At 62.4% G+C, this 20,483-nt stretch overlaps 1 protein-coding gene and 1 long non-coding RNA gene across 2 annotated transcripts; one reads left to right on the plus strand and one right to left on the minus strand.

Annotated features, from left to right (window-relative positions):
- The first annotated feature begins 1,191 nt into the window (after positions 1 to 1,191).
- Positions 1,192 to 18,900, plus strand: NOP14 (NOP14 nucleolar protein). The gene is made up of 18 exons (XM_037046656.1): positions 1,192 to 1,602; positions 3,877 to 4,011; positions 4,398 to 4,539; positions 6,149 to 6,282; positions 6,687 to 6,830; positions 7,516 to 7,638; positions 7,889 to 8,020; positions 8,763 to 9,036; positions 9,789 to 9,919; positions 10,308 to 10,393; positions 11,166 to 11,301; positions 13,133 to 13,234; positions 13,695 to 13,848; positions 14,671 to 14,830; positions 16,587 to 16,734; positions 18,234 to 18,352; positions 18,471 to 18,626; positions 18,775 to 18,900. Exons 1-18 carry the CDS (start codon positions 1,408 to 1,410, stop codon positions 18,872 to 18,874), a joined length of 2,571 nt encoding a protein of 856 aa, XP_036902551.1. The 5' UTR covers positions 1,192 to 1,407; the 3' UTR covers positions 18,875 to 18,900.
- LOC118987586 (uncharacterized) lies at positions 17,552 to 20,432 on the minus strand. Its single transcript, XR_005066606.1, has 3 exons — positions 20,044 to 20,432; positions 18,413 to 18,765; positions 17,552 to 17,631 (listed from the first exon to the last, which is right to left on the minus strand). It is a non-coding gene; the product is annotated as an uncharacterized LOC118987586 (long non-coding RNA).
- Positions 20,433 to 20,483: the final 51 nt, after the last annotated feature.

Genomic DNA, 20,483 nt, shown 5'->3' on the forward strand with positions numbered 1-20,483 from the left:
GGGGGAAGGAAGGCTCAGCAAGAGAGCACCAGCGACTACGGGTTTGTTAACGGTGCTCCAGGCGCTAAGCAAACTGCCACGTGACACCATAGCCTGGACTCAGATGGGACTGTGACACTCCAGACCTAACGCATCGCGGGAACCCACCGCGCACTCCTCCCTCCGCGTCTGGGCCGTCACTTTCCCCACGAGGTGGAGTGGGTTCGAGTTTCCCGAGAGTCCTTGCATGTGAAACAATTCAAGCTTATCACTAAAGGTCATAAATTGCTCACGAATGTATTATCAAAAAAAAATCTTTCTTCCTTCCTTTCTTTTTTTAAAGCAGTGACTTCTAGTGCCGTGTCACCCTCGGTGCTTTAGCCCTCACGGCGGTCACACCGTGACCGGGGACCGGGCTCTCCTCTCGGTCCTTCAAAGACCGCCAGGCTCTGCTCTGCGGGCTGCCCTCCGCAGCTTGGCGGGCCCTCCGGGACAGGCAGTGGCCGGCCGGAGCCCAGGGACAGCAGGCCCCGCGGTGCACCCACCTAGGCGCGCTTTCAGCAGCAGCGCGTTGGCCACCAGGTTCTCCAACTCCTTGGACCGCCGCCGCCGCCACCGCGCCCCGCGGGCTAGCGGAGCCGGAGACCCGGCGTCCGCGCCCGGCTCGCTGGCCGGCACCTGCACGCCGGGATGCGCGCTGAGGCCGGGAGAGCGGCTCCGCGGCCACCCCCACGGCCACCCCCACGGCCACCTGGCGCGCCGCCGCCTGCGAGCCCGCTGGCCACGCCGCCGCCGCTGCGGGGCACGCTGCTGCCGCCGCGGCCGGCCCGGGACTCTAGCGGGGACGGGGCGGGGGGCGCTGGCTGGCCGGCCGCCGGGCTTCTCCGCGATCACCACCGCCGCGCCGCGGCCCGGACTCGGGGCTTCATCACCCACGCTCCGCACGCGCAACTGTCCTCAGAGTCCGGCTTCCGAAGTCTCCGCCGAGACCGGCCCTAGCTAGCGAAGGGCTCCCGTCCCCCGGCGGCCGCCGCCGCGCAGCGCGGCCGGCTGCCCGCTGCCCGCTAACGGCTTCCAGGGCAGGGACTCGAGCGCCCCCTCGCCCCGCGCCGGACCAGCGGGCGGCGCTCCGAAGGCCACTACGGCTCCCAGAGGGCCCCGCGCAGGGCGGAAGTGGCGCGTGCGCCGAGCGTTCCCTTCTGGGAGTTGTAGTCACTCAGCCGATAGGCGAGTGGGCTGAGCCGGATGTGTCGCCTGTTGCCTCTCAGTTATCGCGACGCGAAGGCTGGGACGGTTCCCAGGTCTCCGCACGTGTTTACTGGAGGGATCTGCTGTCTGCCGACTCTGTAGGGCAGTTGTCTCGCTTCCTCCGGACCTCCCAGGCAGTGCCACGAAGTCGGGTGCCTCGGGGTTCAGCAAGAGTAGGCCATGGGGAAGGCCAGGGCCATCGGGGCGCGCACCAAGCCCCCCGGGGCCCCGGCGGGGGCACGGGTCTCCCGGACCAAGCCCAACCTCAACCCGTTCGAAGTGAAAGTCAACAGGCAGAAGTTCCAGGTTCTGGGCAGGAAGATGCGCCACGACGTGGGGATGCCTGGGGTGTCGCGCGCGCGGGCCATCCAGAAGGTAAGCGGGGAGCCAATCTTTGGAGGCCGTCTCCTGCCCGGGCCGTGCGTGCGCGGTCAGGAACGGCGCCTAAGCCTACGGGTTCATTTAGGAGCGCAACCCACCTGCCATGTACCCCTAACACTCCGCCTGGCCTCCCTGCCGCCGGCTTGGCGGGGACCATCACACTACCCAGCGTGATTTTTGATATTCTTCCAGCGCAGCACAGGCTTGGGGACCGGACGGCCGGTATTTGGGCCACACACCCTGGCTTGCTGGAAGGTCTTGGGCGCTGGCTATTTCTCTGTGCCTCAGTTTCCTCATCTGTAAAGTGGAGATATAATAGCTACATCCCGGGCTTTTGAGAGAATCGAATGTGTTCCTTCAACGTTCTTAGAACAGCGCCTGGAACACTTACCAAGTGCGGGGAGGAAGCCTGTACTGAGGGGCCCACCCTCCAGAAGATAATTCCGTTTTGGGGGGGTTTTGCCCCATCATATGTCATTTGGACCGCGTTTACCCTCATGCTTCTGCACCTGCACTGGCTGGAATGAGCTTCCCTCAAGGCTGGGATAGTGCAGGCTGTGGAACAGACACTGTTGTGTTCACCACTTGCCCTCAATGTTCTTGTTTCTGAAGTGGGATGGTGATGCTCACCCTCTCTCGTGTGAGAGCAAAGTGTCGCTGTGCACTCTGCACACAGTGTTCTCCAGACACGAGCTGTTCTCACACTCGGCGTGTTGTTCATTCTCAGACTCCTTCACAATCTGGCCTCAGCCTGCCCTCCTTGTTCTGCAACTCAGTCTGTCTGAAAAGACCTGTCTCATCCCCCAGACCTCCCGAGGCCAGCCCGAGCCCCAGGACCCAGACAGGGTGGGACTCAGGCCTCCAGTGTCAGACCGGCCCACCTCCCTGCTCTGTGCTGCAGGCCTGGAGGGACTGCCACCACCTGCCGAGTCCCCCAGTACTTGGCCCCCAGAACACATGCAGGTAGCGGAAGGACTCGGAAGGCAGAGCTGCAGGAGCCACAGCCGTCTGGTGTAGTGGAGGGTTTCCTGCAGCACAAGGTCCAAGAGCTCTGAGCCGTCGGGAGGGACGGACGCAGGCCACCCTGTTGGGTGAGATCACCATTTGGGCAGAGAGGCAAGCAGGGCCGGCAAAGGAGGTGTGGCCTTTGTGTCCACACCAGTCCCTGGGCAGCGAATGGGTGTCCCGTGTGTCCCCTCCAGTCCACATTGGCCCTCAAATGGAGAACAAAAGCAGGCTTTGTGTGGGGACAGCCAGGTGCCAGGCCTTGCTGCCCCTGCAGCTGGGCCTCAGTCCCCCTCCCAGTGTGAGGTGTAGAACAGCAAGGCATGTCTGTCGATGCCGCCCAGTGGGATGGCCGTTGCGTCAGGAAGTTTCCGTTCAGTCCTCCCAGTGGTGGTCACGCTTTGTGCCTGAGGGCACAGAGACAGGAGCAAGTCTGTACTGGGGACCTGCTCCCTGGGGCCCAGCTCTGCACTGGGCAGCCTCTCTCATGGACACTTGTGGTCCCCTGGACAGCAGCCTGAGTCAGGGCCCCGTCTTTTCCCTTTTCCAAGTGAGGCCGCCAGGGCACACAGTCTGGGTGGGAAGCCGTGGAGCTGGTGGGGTTCGGGCCACACCCGTGGCAGCGCATTCGAGCCCTAGTGCATGGGTGTCAGGGACCAGGAAAGGGCTGTGAGTAGCGGTTCAGGCCGCTGGTGAATCTTAGCGTGTGGGCCGATTGCAGACAAGGGCACACGGAGGGAGATCAGGGACTGACTGACACACAGATGGATGCATGTGGGTAGGAAGGATGTGCACTGCCGTGGGCTGTGCCGTCCCTGGTCACAGCACCGGGCTTGATGGCGTGGCTTCCTTCAAGCCCCCTGTGCCGATTTCCCTCCCTCTCGGCCGGAAGGCCAAGAGGGACACCCTGTCTCTTCCAGCTTCTGCACCTGGTGGGTGACCTCTGCATGCTCAGGTCTGTGCCTTGCTTGCTGTCTGCCCCTTCCCTTCAACCTTCCGCATGGGGCATGCCCTGGAGGGTCCCCTGCGGTCAGGCGTGGCCTCCTGGCCCCCTTGTCTGGCCGCAGCCCCGTTTCCCTGGGACAGAAGTCACTCTTCCCAGTCAGTGGGTTGGCCCTTTTGCTGGACTGTTGGTTTCAGTGGCCTGAGGCGTACAAGCTGGCCAGGTGGCCATGTCACCTGGAGCGACCGTGGTGTCCCCCGTGGGAGCATTTTCCTCTAGGGACTTAGGTCACCATGCTTGTTCTGTGACCTCTGTTCCAGCGGAACCAGACTTTGCTGAAGGAGTACAGGGAGAGGGACAAGTCCAATGTGTTCCGAGACCGGCGGCTGGGGGAGTACAGCAGCTCCGTCAGCCCCGAGGAGAAGATGGCGCGGAGGTTCGCCCTGGAGCAGCAGGTACAGGACAGCGGGGGCCTCGTTACACAGAAGTCAGGCGCGTGCATCTCTGCCCCTGCAGCCACTGGGCGCAGGGGGAGGCCTGGGTCCTGTCCCTGGTCCAGTGAGGCCGCAGGGGAAGCGGCCCTCCGTGGGCACCGCTGGGTGGGAGGACACTGGACCGGCAGGGGAGACCGTGCAAGACGGGCTGCAGCACACCCTGACCCGTCGGCCAGCCAGCCGCCTGTGGTCCTGCTTGTGCCCGAGTCACCGCTCCGGTGGCCTTGCGTGACCGTGAAGCTGCGCAGGTGATGCTGTCACACTGCACAGGTGACAGGAAAATGAGTGCCTTTTGCTATTGCACAGGCTTGGAAATCTTAGAAAACTGATTTTTTGTCTCCTGTCAGCGACAACATGAAAAAAAAAACATCTATAATCTTAACGAAGATGAAGAGCTAACTCATTACGGCCAGTCTTTGGCAGACATTGAGAAGCATCATGACATTGTGGACAGTGACAGCGACACCGAGGACCGAGGAGCACTGTCGGGTGAGGGCGGGGAGCAGGGACAGTCTCTGCCCCCCGTGGGACTGTCTTTCCGCTCGTCCTGGAGACCTTGCCGAGTGTTGCTGGGTCGAAGTCTGTGTCGCGGGGCTTCTCATTTCCTGATTCTGGCGCTTTAAGAAGGGTAGGGTTCTGGCATGGCCAGTCTGCAGGCTGCGTATGGCCCAGGATGGCTATGAATTGCGGCCCAACACAAAATCGTGAATTTACTTAAAACGTTATGAGATTTTTAAAAAAATTCACTTATATCTTTTTATAGAGAGAGGAACAGAGGGACAAAAAGAGGGAAAGAAACATCAGTGTGTGGTTGCCCCTCAAGCGCCCCCTACTGGGGACCTGCCTGCAACCCAGGCATGTGCCCTGACTGGGAATCAAACCGGTGACCCTTTGGTTTGCAGGCTGGCACTCAACCACTGAGCCACACCAGCCGGGGCATGAGATTTTTTTATGTATGATTACATGTCACAATGTGTTTAACATGTGGCCCAGGACAACCCTTCCTTCTCCCAATGGGGCCCAGAGACACCATTTGTTTGGACCCCCTGAGGTGCAGGCAGGGGTAGATGAGACAGAGGCCTTTGTGGGCTGAGAAGGTGCAGCCGTGCCTGTCCCAGCTGGACATCACCCTGGTTCCCTTCAGCCGGGAGCTCGGGACCAGGGACTCGTCCTGCTGTGGGTCTCAGGCCAGCAAGCATGCTTCGGGGGGATGGGTCCAGGAGAGCGGTCTGGGGAAAGTCAGTGTGACGGTCGGTGTATTTCCTTCCTCCCCCTGCGTCCACCTGCGTCCACCTGCGCAGTGGGGTTTGATTTAAGTGACCAAGTGGCAGCTTCCGCCAGGAAGCGTGATGGGAGCCAGGCAGGGCTGGGGGAGCTGGAGCTCAGCCTGAAACACTCTGTTCCTGCTGTGAGATTTGGGGCAGACTGCTTAATGTTGGAGCCTGTTTTCTCAGCCTGTAAAGAAATAGGGTTTTGCCCTGGCTGGTGGGTCTCCGTGGATTGAGCACAGGCCTGTGAACCAAAAGATCGCGGTTCGATTCCCAGTCAGGGCACATGCCTGGGTTGCAGGCCAGTTCCCAGCAGGGGATGCATGAGAGGCAACCACACATTGATATTTCTCTCCCTCTCTCCTTCCCTTCTCTGCTAAAGATAAATAAATAAAAAAGAAATGGGGTTTTAAAAGATTCCTGTGTGACGGCTCCACGGTGTTTTATTTCTGTCCTCTGCCCTGGTCCCTCGGTGGTCGAGGGACAGTGGGTCTCGTTGACCGTCACAGGAGTTGTGAAACTGGGAGGGTGTCTGTGGCCCTGAGCACCCGCCCTCCCCCCAGCCCCAAGGCTCCAGCTCCCCCTGGTTTTTCTGCATTTTGTTCATGAGAATTGAACGCAATCGAAAAATAGGCCCCTTTTTGTGGTGTTTCCAGTCGCTGGGGTCAGGGTTTTCCTGGAGCGGCTCATCCTGGGCATTTAATGCCACTATGCCCAGGGTCTGGGGCCCTGGGGCCCCGTGGGTGTGAGGGCTCTCCCTCGACTGCAGGGCCCATCCCTGGCACCACGTGCGCCCACGCTCACGGCCGTGTACTGGGCTCTATCTGCAGCTGAGCTGACAGCAGCCCATTTCGGAGGCGGAGGGCTCCAGAAGACCTCGCAGCAGCCCAGCCAGGAGGGCGAGAGACCCCGGTCCCGCAAAGAGCTGATCGAGGAGCTCATAGCGAAGTCGAAACAGGAGAAGGTGCGCTGGCCACGCTCTGGCCTCAGCTGGCCACAGCTCGCTCACGGGAGGTTCTGGAGCTTTCTTCCTTTCTAGGCTGTCTTTGCTGTTGTCTGTGAGTTTAGTAAAAGCATTCAGTGTGTTCACTCTGCGTTTGCTGTGGCTGGGCGGTTTTGTTGGTTGGTTGGTTTCAGAATTTTGGTGCGCAGTACGATTTGCAAAACTTCGCTGCTCTTTATCTGCAGTGAGTGGTTAATAGCAGGAAACTAGTGCCATCGATGGGCTTCGGAGTGTTGCGTGGGAGGTGCCGATTGCCGAAGTCCCTTCCTGCTACTGACACAGCAGTGCGGGCTGAGTGGGCCGGGAGCGGGCTGGGAGCGGGCCGGGAGCGGGCTGACAGGGGCTCCGTCTGCTGTGCTTCCCAGCGGGAGAGGCAGGCGCAGCGGGAAGGCACGTTGGAGCTCACGGAGCAGCTGGACCGGGACTGGAGAGAGGTGCAGGCCCTCCTGGCTCGCAGGGCGCCGCCGCCGCCACCACCGCAGGATGGAGACAGACCGGAGAGACCCCAGGTGGGAACCGGGGGGCGGGGGCCAAGGCCCAGCTGCTGTGACCTTCCCCTACAGAAGCTGTGGTGGCCGGGTGTCCTGGTCCCGGCTTCCGTTACCGCCCGAGTCTCCACCGGAGTTTTGTTGGGTTACCTGACGTGTGTGACCTCGGGATAGAAATAGACTAGAACTACTTCAGTACCTGCTCAAAAACAGTTAAATGCAGGTGACTTTGGTGGGGAATCGTCATCAGAATGTAGACGTCTACTCATTTTTCCCGAGAAGATCAGTGCCCGGCCCGTAGTGCAGTCCTTCAGTCTGAGCAGCTGCACGCGTCTAGAGCTGTTCGGGGACAGCACGGCTCCCGCCAGTCACCTGCCCCCCCCCCCCCCCGTCGGGGCGTCTTTGGGGGTCACTGCCGTTGCCATCACCCCAGCTCTTTGTGGGGCCTCACACCGGCACATGTGATGTCCAGCTTTATTAAAGCAGGTGTGTTTTGAGGAGAACCTGCCAGAAGCGAAAAGTCCCGTCCGACTGGAGGGTGTCGTCCAGGTTGACGAGGACGGCCTCCTGTGAGCAGGGGAGACCCGGATGTGGGTCCGCTGTGGCTGGGGGCGGTCCAGCCGCGACTGGAACAAGCAGAGAGCGGCCCGGCAGGTCTGGCCTGTAAGCACAAGGGGGGAGAGTGAGAGCCCCCTTTCTGCCCTAGCCCGACGCCTACGACGTGCTGGTCCGGGAGCTGGGCTTCGAGATGAAGGCACAGCCGTCGAACAGGATGAAGACGGAAGAGGAGCTGGCAAAGGAGGAGCAGGCGCGGCTCGAGCGCCTGGAGGTGCGGGGGGGGGGGTGGAGCCCCTGCCCCAGCCATTTGGGGCGGTTGCTGTGACCTGCATCCCAGGCCTTTCCACTTTGTCCTGTGAGGTGGGACGGGGGAGTCTGTTTTAACAGCTCGTTTTAGGGCATTTAAAGTTTATTTGTATCTTACTACAAATTTTCCCAATTATAAAAGCAAAAGAGTTGAGCTAGCACCCATCCTCATCCGTCCCCGACGGGCCGCACACGTAACCTGCCTCCCTGCTCAGGCGGAGCGAGTGCGGAGGATGCTGGGACAGGGCGCGAGCGAGGACGGGAGGAGAGCCACGCACGTGTCCGCGGACGACCTGCAGGACGGCTTCATGCTGGACACCGATGACAGGCGCCTGCTCTCCTACAGGGTAAGACGCTCGCCCTCCCTTCCTGTCTTCACTTAGCGGAGCCTGTTGTGGGCACTTCACAGACAGAAAGGGTGAATCTCTCCAGCGTTTCCCGTGGCTCTGCACTGGGGTGTGCGCGGTGCTCGGGCGCTAAGACGGGCGGGCGAGGGCTGCTGTCAGTTTACTCGGTCGCTAACAAGTGTTTGGTCATCTGCTTGAACTTGGCGTTCACATGAGGGCACACACCCAAGGCTGGCGCTCTGAACACTTTTCAGGAAAGCGATTACATTGTTAGCACTGCCATGTTTATCCGTGAACCCCATAAGGTCTGCACCTGTGTCCCCTAAGAGTGGACACAGAAGTGTATCAGCTGGGGTGCTGGGCAGGCAGGTGTCCCAAGCTCAGAGGGGCCTGAGGCAGGGAGCTGGGCACTCACCAAACACTGGGAGATCTGGGGGACCCAGTCCTGCCACGCCAGGTGCCACCTAAGTCCCAGGAAGCCCCAGCTGAGCCAGCTGCCCCCAGCTCAGAGCTGGTGGTCAGCCGTTGCAGACCCCATAGCTGCCAGAGCCCAGCATCCTGGCGGTACGTGGGCGGGGGGCATGGCCCCTGACCTGCGTGCTGTGACCTGGCTCACACCAGAGCAGAGAGGCAGGGAGGCCCCGGGCCCACGGGCAAACGCAGCAGAGGGTGTGTGCTCCCTGCGAACGCACCGGCTGCGTCCCTGGGGCCGTCACACTGTGGTCTCCGTGTCCTGTCCTAGGACGGAAGGATGGACGTCCAGGGGGAGCTCAGCGGGGAAGCCAGTGATGGAGTGAACGCCGAGGAGGAGCAGGGGGAGGACTCGAGCGAGGAGGACGCAGAGGACAGCGGTGGCTCAGACGGCCACTCAGACCTGGAGTGTGACGAGGAGAGCGAGGAGGGGGACAGCGAGCGGCCAGGGCAGGAGCAGCGGCAGACGCCCAGCGACCGGGCGGCAGGCAGCGGTCGGGAAGCGCGGGAAGCTGCCAGGGCTGAGCTGCCCTATACGTTTGAAGGTGACCAGCTGGCAGGTTTTCCTGGCAGCCAGTGGGCCTCGCTGGGGCTGCACGTGGAGCAGGGGCTGAGGGGGCTCCTCTGGACTCGGGGGCTTGGGCGTCTGAGGCCGTGGCTGCTGATCGGCATGGCGTTCCTCCTCCGTGCCTCCTGGTGCCACCCTGGGCCGGGTGCAGGCCCTGGCACGGTGTGGTGGCCCTTGTCACGTGACCACAGACAGGCTGAGGGCAGACACACACCTCCCTGTACAGTGGTCTCCGTGCTGCACGGAGGCCCAGGGCTGGGCCTGGGAGCCAGTGAGACACCGGGAAGGGTCTGCCTGTGCTGAGCCCTGGGCCACCGCTCAGACGGAGTCTAGAACGTCCTCTCTGTGACACATGGAAAGTCATCCGGCTCTGGTCAGAGTCCCCCTTTGTCCTGTGACCCCTTATCTCCAGAGACGTGCACTTCTGGGTGAGCCTGGCCCCTGGGTGAGCCTGGCTCTGTGCATGTGGCCCCCCAGCAGCTTGGCTGCCCGTGCTCGGCGTGTCAGCATTTTGGCAGACTCCACACAGGGCGCAGGCTGCGGCTGCTGTCCTCCAAGCCAGCTTCCTCCGGCCTGCCCCCGGCACTTGTCACAGACAGATGTCACCCTGTCCTTTTTGCTTAGGCACAAGAAGGAGCAGTGCTTCTGTGGGCCCCGTTCCGCCTCTCCCCAGAGCCAGAGTGGCGCTCACTCCGGGCGGCTGAGTGCGGACGGTCTGTGTCTCTGTAGCTCCCGAGTCCTCCCAGGACCTGAAGTCTTTGCTGTCAGGGAAGTCGGCAGAGCAGCAGCTCTTGGTGCTGGAGCGAATTCAGAAATGCCACCATCCCAGTCTCGCCGCGGGAAACAAGGCAAAACTAGAAGTGAGCCGGTGAGAGGGTTCCGTGTCTGGGTGGGAGGCCCTCTCCTGGGCAGCGCACCCATGCGGGCAGGACATGCGTCACTCTGAGGCCCCAAGCAGGCCAGAAGAAGCCTGCACCTCGTGTCACCGAGAGTCGGCCTCCTGCGGCCCCTGCGTGGCCAGGCCGGGCCGGCGGGGAAGTTGGCCATGGGCCTCTGCCCTGTCAGGAGAGCCACCATCACCTGACGGGGCAACGCGCTCGCACTCCGTGCCCAGCTCTTGGACCTGCTTCTCCGGAGCCGAACCTCACCCCGCCCCCATGTCAGCCCCCTTAGGGGTCCGCGTGCATCTGTGTCTGCCTGTGGTTCGTTCTGGGGTCGGCCCTGAGCTGCCCCCCTGTGTTCCCCCAGAGGCTGTTCGGCTTCCTCTTGGAGCACGTGGGCGACTTGGCTGCCGACGACCCTCCGGACCTCGGCGCGGTCGATAAGCTGGTTGTGTGAGTGCGGCTGGGGCTGGGGCCCGGGCCGAGCATGTCCCTCCCGTGTGCCGTCCCCAGGGGTGGGACATATCTTCTGTGACAAAGCAGCTCTCGGGCAGCCAGGCCCTGTCAGGCTTGGGTGTGGTGTCTGATGGCTGGTGTGCTGTTCCCCTCATCCACAACCTGTTGACCTCTGCTTGCAGGGGGAGCAGGTGGACCACATGGTGGCCACAGCGTCCACATGTCACCCCATGTCCCAGTCTCCGTGGCCCCCAGCGGGCTCGGGAGACCCTCGGCTTCTTGGGAAGCACGTCCTCTTGTCCACCTGTCCCTGCCCTGCCCGGGGGTGGTGGCCAGTTTGGGACTCAGCGCACAGAAAACCCAAGGAAAGCAGAGCCCCGTGAGGTGCCCACCCCACAGGGGCAGGGGTCCCCGCAGTGGGGGGCCAGTGGGGGGCCAGCGAGGGCGCAGGACCCAGTGGCCTCTGCCTTTTCTGATGTGCTCGTGAGGAGCTGGGAGTTCCTGGGGGAGCCCCGCCTGGTCGGCACAGGCAGGGGCTCCCCACTCTGCACACCGAGTGCGGGTGGTGTGAGCGAACCTGAAGCACTCGCACGGAGGTCACCTGGCTCAGCAGGAAGCCAGGCAGGGGTCAGAGGGCGTAAGCCACGTGGGGCCCCGGGCTCCAGCGTGCAGCTGGCAGGCGGCGTCACAGGAATGGCCTTGTGGAAGGTCGGGGTCATCTGTCTTCCACCTGGGTGGCTCTCCACCGACTGGTGTTTCTGACGTGCAGGCAGCTGTTTGGTCTCTGCCAGATGTTCCCTGACTCTGCCAGCGAGTCCGTCAGGTTTGTCCTCCGAGACGCCATGCACGAGATGGAGGGGGCGATCGAGGCGAAGGGCCGGGCCGCGTTTCCAGGGCTGGACGTGGTAAGCTGGCGGGGCACCGCCCCACAGGCCCTTGGCCCCTGAGCCCGTGCTGGCCAGGCTTGCTCAGCCGGCCCGTGGGGCTGCAAGGCGTCGGCTGGGAGCTCGGCTCCGGCGTGTTGATGCTGAGCTGAAGGCGGCACAGCCGGTTTGGTTGGAGGGGGCCGGGCTCGCCCCTCACGGCACAGAGGTTCTAAGGCAAAGGGGAGGAGCCAGTGTCCCTGGGCCGAGCGCGCTCGCTCGTCTGCTGGCTCCCCGAAAGTTGTTAGAACCGTCCCCCAACGGCCGTGGGCGGTTGTGTCAGCTTCGGGGAGTTCTGGAAGCCGTTGTGCAGTTGCTCCATTTTCTAGTCTTTGGGTTGAAATACTCGAACCCCGATGGTTGGAAACCTAAACCACAGGCCCCGTATTGGTGGGTTTAATGGGCTCCGCAGACTCTGCTGCTGCTGCTTCAATCCTGGGGGCCTCGGGCCTGTGTCCCTGCTGGACCGCCCCCGCCCCCCTCCCCCGCCCCACCGTCTGTGGAGGTGGCCGCCTGGCCTCGGCCTCCTCGGAGCCTGGCTGCCCAGCAGTGCCATGGGGCCTGGCCTCTCCCCTCAGCTGCAAGTAGGCGGACAGACACCACGCCTGTCTGTCTGGTGCCTGGCCTGTGGCAGTCCCTAGATGCCAGAGCTACTAGACCATCACCTAAGACCAAACAGCCACACCGACGTTCTTAGGCCCTGCGCCGTGCAGTGGTGCAGGCCCCCAGCTCCTTGGGACATGGCGCCGGGCTCCATGACGGTCATGCGCCCCCCCGCCACCCCCCNCTCCCCTCAGCTGCAAGTAGGCGGACAGACACCACGCCTGTCTGTCTGGTGCCTGGCCTGTGGCAGTCCCTAGATGCCAGAGCTACTAGACCATCACCTAAGACCAAACAGCCACACCGACGTTCTTAGGCCCTGCGCCGTGCAGTGGTGCAGGCCCCCAGCTCCTTGGGACGTGGTGCCGGGCTCCATGACGGTCATGCGCCCCCCCCCCCCCCCCCCCCCCCCCCCCNCGCCGGGCTCCATGACGGTCATGCGCCCCCCCGCCCCCCCCCCCCACTCTGACACATTTCCAGCCTCACCGCACCTGCATGAGTGTCTGAGGTGAAATTAGACCCTGGGAGCTTCCAAGAAATACCACCATCAGCAGCTGGCTGCTGTCAGAACCAAGGCCTGGAGCCCTGCGGTCCACTTGCCCCGTGATGAGCAGGCCAGTGGGAGTGTGTGGCTCCCCCAGCTCCCAGCCCCGCCCCCCCACAGCCCCTGGTCTCCTTCTCAGGCTGCTGGGTGTGCTGCCCGGTCAGGCAGGCATGTGGGTTCGTCCCTTTGCCCGGTGTGCTTCGCGAGGCTGTCACAGATGGCGGCTGTCCCCTCTCAGAGCTTACAGCTCCGAGCAGGACAAGTGCAGAGGGGCCCCGAGAGCCTCGGCCACACCCTCCAGAGCTGAGGCAGAGGGGGCAGAGCTAGTGACCTCCATCCCACCCAGCCTGGGGGCTTGATGCCCTGGCCGGGCCACTGGGGCTGGGGCCCCAAACGCCCCTGGGCTCCCAGGAGACTGCAGCCTCCTACCGTACCCACTCGCCGGCCACCAGAGAAGCCCGCACGTCTGGGAGAGCCCACTGGGTGTGCGGTGGGTGACGGTGACCGCAGGGCCCCACCCTGGCCACGGGGCCTCAGCACAGTGCGGTATCCCAGGGGCGCCTCTGAGTCTCATCAGGTTTCAAAACCTCTTCCTCTTGGGCTCTTTTCTAGGCAGTGTTTAAACTTCATTTTCTCTTCTTGAATCGGTGTGGTCCCACTTCTTTGCAGCTCATTTATCTGAAAATCGCCGGGATGCTGTTCCCGACCTCGGACTTCTGGCACCCCGTGGTGACGCCGGCCCTGGTGTGCATGAGCCAGCTGCTCACGAAGGTGCGTCCTACAGGCAGACGGGCAGGCCGCTCCATCTGAGCCCTGCGGCTGGCTCAGGGCTGTGGACACGGACTGTCAGGGTCAGGTGGAAAAGCTCCTTGGAGGGTCCGTGGGGATGACCTGGAAACTCTGAGGTCAGCAGCAGCCCCAGCTTCCCCACAGCCCCCCACTTCAGCAGCCCCACGTGGGGTGGGGGTTTGATTTAGCAACTGGAGGTGATCCAGGATGTGACTCCAGAAAGCAGCCTTAGAAGAGAGAGCATTAAGTCTGATAAGTGTTCTAGTCCCTTTTCCCTTGATCGGGCCTGGGGCCGGGCCCCGCACACAGTCATGGCGGACCGAGATGGCCAGTGCTCTCTGCAGGAGGCTGACCCTGCACCCCTGGGACGGGGGAGGGCCCCGGCTCCCCTGGGGGCGGCGGTCTCTCGGGCGCCATGTCACGGGCCCCGCCCCTCTGCCAGTGCCCCGTCATGTCCCTGTGCGATGCCGTGAAGGGCCTGTTCCTGTGCTGCACGTTCCTGGACTACGTGGCCCTGTCCCAGCGGTTCATCCCCGAGCTGATCAACTTTCTCCTGGGGATCCTGTACATGGCAACTCCGAACAAGCCAGGCCAGGGTGAGTTGGTCCGCGGGAGCTGTCTCGGGCCCACGGCACTCAGGAGTCGTCGTGAGGACTTGCAAAGGCCGTCCCTCCTCCTTGTGCAAAGTGGGGTGTGGGGAAGCGACAGAGGCGCATCTGAAGGCCCCCGTCCACAGTGGGGTCCTTCCCTTTCTCCGTGTGGACGTGCACGCAGCCCCACCAGAGGCAGTGGGATGTCACGTGCACTGCGGCGGCCGGAGGCCCCGCGTGGGGGTCTGCACCACAGCACACTCACAGACCCCCGAGAGCCGTGGCCTGCTGCCCACCGTGCATGGACCCCGTGCCTCCTGCTCCCCGTGCCGCGTGGAGGGGCTGGGAAAGGCACGGTCACACCCCAGGGAAACTGGTGTGACTGGTGGCTGTGGTCTAGGCTGAGGGTGGGGCCTGCTGGCAGCCCCCCGCCCCTCCCCCTTCCCGGCCACCCCTGCTCCTCTGTGCCCTCCCTGCAGGCCGACGTCACTCTTCTGGTGACGGGGCGAAGTCCCGCCTGCCACCCCTCCCCGGCTGCTGGCCTCTGCCCTGTGGACCACCCGCAAGCACGCCCACTGACCCCCTCAGCCTCCTCTGCTTCCTCGCCATCGCTTTCTCTGTGGGTTTCAGCCCAACTTATTCACGTCCTGGGGTGTTCTGCACAGTGGGCCTCCCCCTGGAGGGCACAGACATGGCCCTCGGCGCCCCGACTCTGGGTGCTGAGAACCAGCACACTTGCAAGAGTGAGCCTGCTAGAGCCTCCTCTCTCGGCGGCCCCACGAGCCCCGTGACACTCAGGCCCCTGTTCCTCCCCGGCTTGCGATCCAGGCTACACGCTGGTGCACCCCTTCAGACCGTGGGGGAGGAACTCGGAGCTGCTCCTGGTGTCCAGCGAAGAAGACATGGCCACGTGGCAGAGGAGAAGTCTGTCCCTCCGCTGGGCAAGCGGACAGATGGCCCAGACCGGGACGGAAGCCAACCACACCAGGTGCGTGTGGTCCCGCTGAGCCAGATGCCCCAGCGCCAGCTCTCCAGGGTGCCCGAGGCGTCTGCTTCCAGGCGGTAGGACCTTAGGTGCACAAAACCCCAGAAGCCCACTGTAAAGCTGTTCGCCGTGAGAACTGAACCCAGCGAAGTGAAGTGGCAGGACACAGTCTGCCCGCAAAACCCAGCCGCCTCTCTGTGCTGACAGCGTGCGGTGTGGACAGGAGGGTGCGGGGGCTGCTGGCTGCGGGGGCCCAGCGAGGATGGCACTTAGGGATTAAGGGGGGGGCGTGTGCCGTGGAAACGACGAGGCACAGCTGGAGGAACCCAGAGACAAGGGGCACCACGCCCGTGGCCTGGGGGGCAGAGTCACCCCCAGAGATGCCACACTGGGGCTCGGTGTCCGCACTGCCATTCCGAGCACTCAGGCACTCGGTTTGCAGTAGGCAGAGGGAAGGGCTGGACTTTGGTTGTAAGTCCTTCTGGTCTTTGATTTTTAAGTTCTAGAGTATTTGAAACTATATATTTTAAAGATTCTATTTATCTTGGGAGGGCAAGAGAGGGAGAGAAAAACATTGATCAGTTGCCTCTTGAACACCCTGACCTGACTGGGGACCCGGCCCACAACCCAGGCATGTGCCCTGACTGGGAATTGAACTGGCGACCTCCTGACCTGCAGAGTGAACCCAACTCACTGAGCCACATGAGTCAAGGCTGAAATTTTTTTCTTGAAAAAGCCTTTGTTGTGGTTAAATATACATCAAATTTGCCACCAAACCCATTTTTTTGTGTCCAGTTCAGTGGCATCACCACCATATCCTTCCTCCAGGACTTTTCCACCCCCCCACGCAGACACACTGTCCCCCTGAAGCACTCCCTCCCGCCCCACCCCAGGGACCCCACCCGCTCTCGGTGTCTGGCACTCGGACACCCTGCCGGGCCCCTTGTCACTGGAATCACTGTGTCTGCCCCCCGTGATTGGCCCAACTCACTACCTCATGTCCTCCGGGCTGCACAGGGGTCAGGTCTCCCTGCTTTCTAAGGCTGAACAGCGTTTCATCACGTTGCGCTTACCATTCACCCGCCGATGGCCACCTTTGGCTGCTGTGAGGAGTGCCGCTTGAGCAGCGGGTGTAGCTCTTTGAGTCCCTGCTTTCAGTTCTTTTGGGGACGTTCCCACAAGTGGGACGGCTGGGTCACGAGGCAGATCCGCTCTAATGTTTTGAGGACCTTCCGCACTGCTCTCCCCAGTGGCTGCACCCGTCTGCGTTCCCACCCACAGTGGTTCACGAGGGTCCCCTCTCTCCGCGTCCTCACTGTGTGGTCCCTCTCTTTTTGGAGCATGTCCACAGCAGCCATCCCGAGGGGCGCAAGGCGGGAGCGTGCTGTGGTTTTGATCTGCGTCCCCGGTGATCGGTGATGTTGAGCGCCTTCACGCGCCTGTTGGCCATTGTGTCTTCAGAAAAACGTCTTTGTTCTGAAACAACTTTGTGTGTGTTGTTTCCACTTTTCCACCGAGGGCATCACTTTCAAAAGGCACCTGCTGATTTTGCACAGCAGCTTGAAAGTCACGGGAGGTGCCACCTTGGGAGCCCTCCCTGAGCCCCCGGCAGTGGCCCTGTTCTGGGAGACGGGCCGCGTCCCACGGCGCCACGCAGTGCAATGGGCGTTTGCCTCTCTGGTGGCCGGGGTCCGTGGGGTGGGTGGGACTGGTGTGCTGGTTTCAGTTTCTGCTGAGTCGGTTGCCTGTCGCCCTGCAGGCTGTCCTGCCTGGCCGTGTGTCTGGCTCTGGTGAAGCGCTGTGTGCGCCTGTACGGCTCGCTGCCGGCCTTCCATGAGATCGCGAGGCCACTCAGGGCCCTCCTGACGCAGCACCTGGCCGACCACCGTCACCCCCCAGAGCTGCAGGTGAGGCGCCCTGTGACGAGGGCACTTGACCCGGGCTCCCCGCTTCTGTGTTGGGGGGCAGGTTGGCCGCATTTTTGTCCTTGGGGCTGCAGCCCTAGAAACCAAGGACACGGCTTTGCACGTGAGAAACTGGGATGAGAAGGTCAGTGACGTGAACCACGAGAAGTGACTGCTGCCGGTCGGGGTCCAGACCTGGGGTTTACCTTGCAACGTGTGTCCCCTTCTGCCTGCCCACAGACTTCTGGGGCCTGGGCACACGTCCCTCTCGGGCCACACGGGCTTTCTGAGGAGGGTCCACTGTTGCACAAGGTGACAAACTGGGTAGGACCCCCATGTGACCTGGAAGCCCCACGTGTGTCCAGCAAGCATCTCGGACACTGTCCAGCTGCTGCAGACCTGAGCTCCGCCAGCCCTGCAACCCTGTTAGGGGACATGGTCTCTGGTGGCAGCCTGGCTTCCCTTCCACACACTCTGACTCGGCTTGGGGTCTGTACACGGGCCCTTCCTGCACCCACTCGCCCTAGAGCCACGGGCTCGCCCTCACTTCTTGAGCCTCTTCCACTTGGCACGGCCACCCCAGCCACAGGCTGGCGAGTCTGCCCCCAGGACATGGGCCTGTGAGGCCCTCATGCCGTCGTCCAGACAGCTGGGGCGCGACACCTGCCTCTACTGCACCACATCCTGGTGATGTGCCAGGGCTTGGCCCTCAATTTAAAGGGCAGAATGGCTCCCTACCCATGTGGGGATCACGGACTCGGGGTGAACTGAGCTGGTTGTACCTTACACATCAGCCCAGTGGAGCCAGGGCACGGAGCCTTCAGAGGCAAGCCTCCAGACGGGGTACAGCCTCCAGGCGGCTGTACCCCAGGCGCAGAAACCCTGAGTTCTGGGACACGCCTGTGCGAAGGGAGAGGAAAGGAACCGACGTTAGGGGGCTGGCTTCTGGAATGTTCCTCAGAATCCTCAGCCAACAATCTTGGAAGGCAAGGCTGTGGTGAAAGTACCTTAACCAGCGGTTCTTCCTGCCGAGCGAGAAGGGGGTCAGACCAGAGAGGGGTCGGCCGTGTGGCCCCAGGCAGCTCCCCTGCGTGCCACGTGTCTGAGAGCAGTGGTCAGGCTCCTCTGGGCAAGAAGCAGCTGTCGTGTCTGCCAGGTGCCGGCAGGTACCTGCCCCCTGTCTGCCGGCTGCACAGACCACCCTCACTAAGGGCCCAAACCCAGCATCCTCTCCACTGGCCTCAGACTCAGTGGACCTGCAGTCCTGCCCCGCACAGGGGACACTGTGTGGGGAGGGAAAGGACCTGCCGGGTCATGCACCCCACCCCCCCACCAATAGGGTGCAGCTCCCTTCCTGACGGCCTGTTTTGCTGTGAGCACAGCTCCCGTGGACCCCACCCCTTTATTCAGCCCTTGAGGCAACAGGACTAAGGGGCATGAAGGGGGGGCAGGTCCACTCCCGGCCACCTTCTCCCATGCAGCGCCACGCTTCCCTCTTCCAGGAGCTGTGTCAGAGCGCGCTGGCCGACGTGGAGGCCCAGGGGAGGCACTACCAGCCCCTGATCTGTGAGAAGAGCAAGCCGGTGCCGCTGAAGCTGTTCACCCCGAGGCTGGTCAAAGTGTGAGCGCAGCCGCCCCACGGGGTCTCACAGGGGGGCCCCCGGTTAGAGTGTGGGCCCACCTGCAGTCTTGGGGGGCTAACTCGGCTGGCCTCCTGGGTGCTGGTACCCTGCTTTTAGGCTCGAGTTTGGCAAGAAGCAGGGCAGCAGCAGGGAGGAGCAGGAGCGGAAGAGGCTGGTCCACAAGCACAGGCGTGAGTTCAAGGGCGCCGTGAGGGAGATCCGCAAGGACAACCAGTTCCTGGCCCGGATGCAGCTCTCGGAGATCATGGAGCGGTGAGGTCCTGGGGGGCGGGGCAGCCACACGGGGCTCCCGTGGGGGCCTGGGCGCGGGCGCCTGGCAAGTGATGTCCCTCACTTGTCCTCCCTCTGCACACACGTTCTCCAAAAACTAATTAAAAAGTGGCTTTTTTTCCTGTTTCAGGGATGCAGAAAGAAAGCGCAAAGTGAAGCAGCTTTTCAACAACCTGGCTGAGCAGGAAGGTGAATGGAAGGCTCTGAAGAGGAAAAAGTTCAAAAAATAAATTAAAAAAGATGTTGTATATCGAAAGTCACGATGTTGGGTCAGTGGCGTGGTTCCCCCTGCACTTCAGTTCCCATGAAAACATTGGTGAAATGTGCTCGGCTTGGCCCACGGAGCTCGACTGGCCTGGGCCAACTGCAGGGTCTGCAGCTGGGCGTTCTGGCTGGTGTGGTTCTCAGTCAACCGAGGACATCTGCCTCCGTGAATACAATGCAGTGTTACTTCATTATAAATTATGTTTGCAATTATAAAGTGAACAAGTTTGCAAACAGTTTAGAGAGCTGGAGCAGGACAGTCACCCATAATGACCCCAGCGCACTAACAGCGCACTGACTGGACTCCCCTATTTCAGCTTATCTGATGCCTTCAGGTGCGAGGTCTTAGTTCTGAGCTGGGCTGGTGTGGAACGGGCGTGGGGGGAGCTTCAGCTGCATCTGCACTGACCAGGAGGCTTAAGTTTGGGGTCAGAAGAAGCTGGAAGCCGTGGAGGTTATGGTGAAAGTCTCAGGCTTGTGTAACCACGAGCCTCAGGATGGTCAGTGTGCTGTTTGCTGGATGCCAAAGGGGCTCTGGGCTGCTGGAAGTGAAGGCCCAGAGGGCGCCAGTTCTCGGCATGTCAGTAGGAATACATTTGAATACTTTATCCAACACTTCCTGAGCCGCTCCTCTTCCATCTGATGCAAGAAGTGTTAGTTGGCCTTCCATACAGCTACAGAAGGGGGCATGGCTCCATGGGAAGACGACATAGGGGACCCGGAGTCTGGGAAAGCTAACAGGTGTTCACAGGGGTTGTAGGTATGAGGTGTAGGCGTAACTGCTACTGTTGGTACTCGGATGTTTAGTATACTGAGGGGTGTGGGTGCCAAACTGACAAGAGGTGGACTTGGAAGGTGTCCTAGACTCCCCTCGGGCCCATTTGCAGTCAGGGTTGGCCGGAGTGACATGAATTGGATGAAATGGAGGGACCCTGGGGGCAGAGCTGACCAGGTGCTGGTGCCCAGGTCTCCTCCAGCTGCCCTGGAGTCTCCCCTCAGGCCCGAGGCTAGGTGTCAGGTGTCAGGTGGGAGGCCGCCCCAGGGGAGCGTCAGCTGCTCCTGGATCCCGGAGGCCGCCGCCTCTGCTGCCTTCACCGGTCTATGCTCTCCTGACCTCACGCCCCTCGCTCCTCACCTGCCTGTCCTGGGACTTCGCGCTCAGCACCACATGCAGAAGAAACTGTCCAAGGAGGGAAGTGTGGCGTGGAGTCCACGGGGGTGGAGGAAGTTCCAGGGAGGCCGGACGACACCCTGCAGCCCTGCGGGGTAGAAAACCTAGAGCCCAGGGCTCTCAAGAGGGAGGGCAGAGCTTCACCTCTCGGGCAGAGGGCGGGGCACAGGGGACTGCGGCGCCCGCGGCTGCGATCCAGCCCCATGGCACAGGTTTTCGGGCCGCGACCACGCTCCGGCCCTGCGGGAACAGCCCGCGGCCAAGGGTTGGCGGGGTCAGGGATCGCTGCCGCAAGAGAGCGCGCCCTACGCCCTGCAACCAAGCCGCCGAAGCAGCGGGGCCAACGGCCCGCCCCGGACCGAGCCGGCCGGAAGACTGAGCGCGCGGCCCACTTCCGGGGGCGG

This window comes from Sturnira hondurensis, unplaced genomic scaffold, assembly GCF_014824575.4.
Source record: "Sturnira hondurensis isolate 20B ecotype Veracruz unplaced genomic scaffold, ASM1482457v3 Scaffold0000780, whole genome shotgun sequence".
Classification (NCBI taxonomy): domain Eukaryota; kingdom Metazoa; phylum Chordata; class Mammalia; order Chiroptera; family Phyllostomidae; genus Sturnira; species Sturnira hondurensis.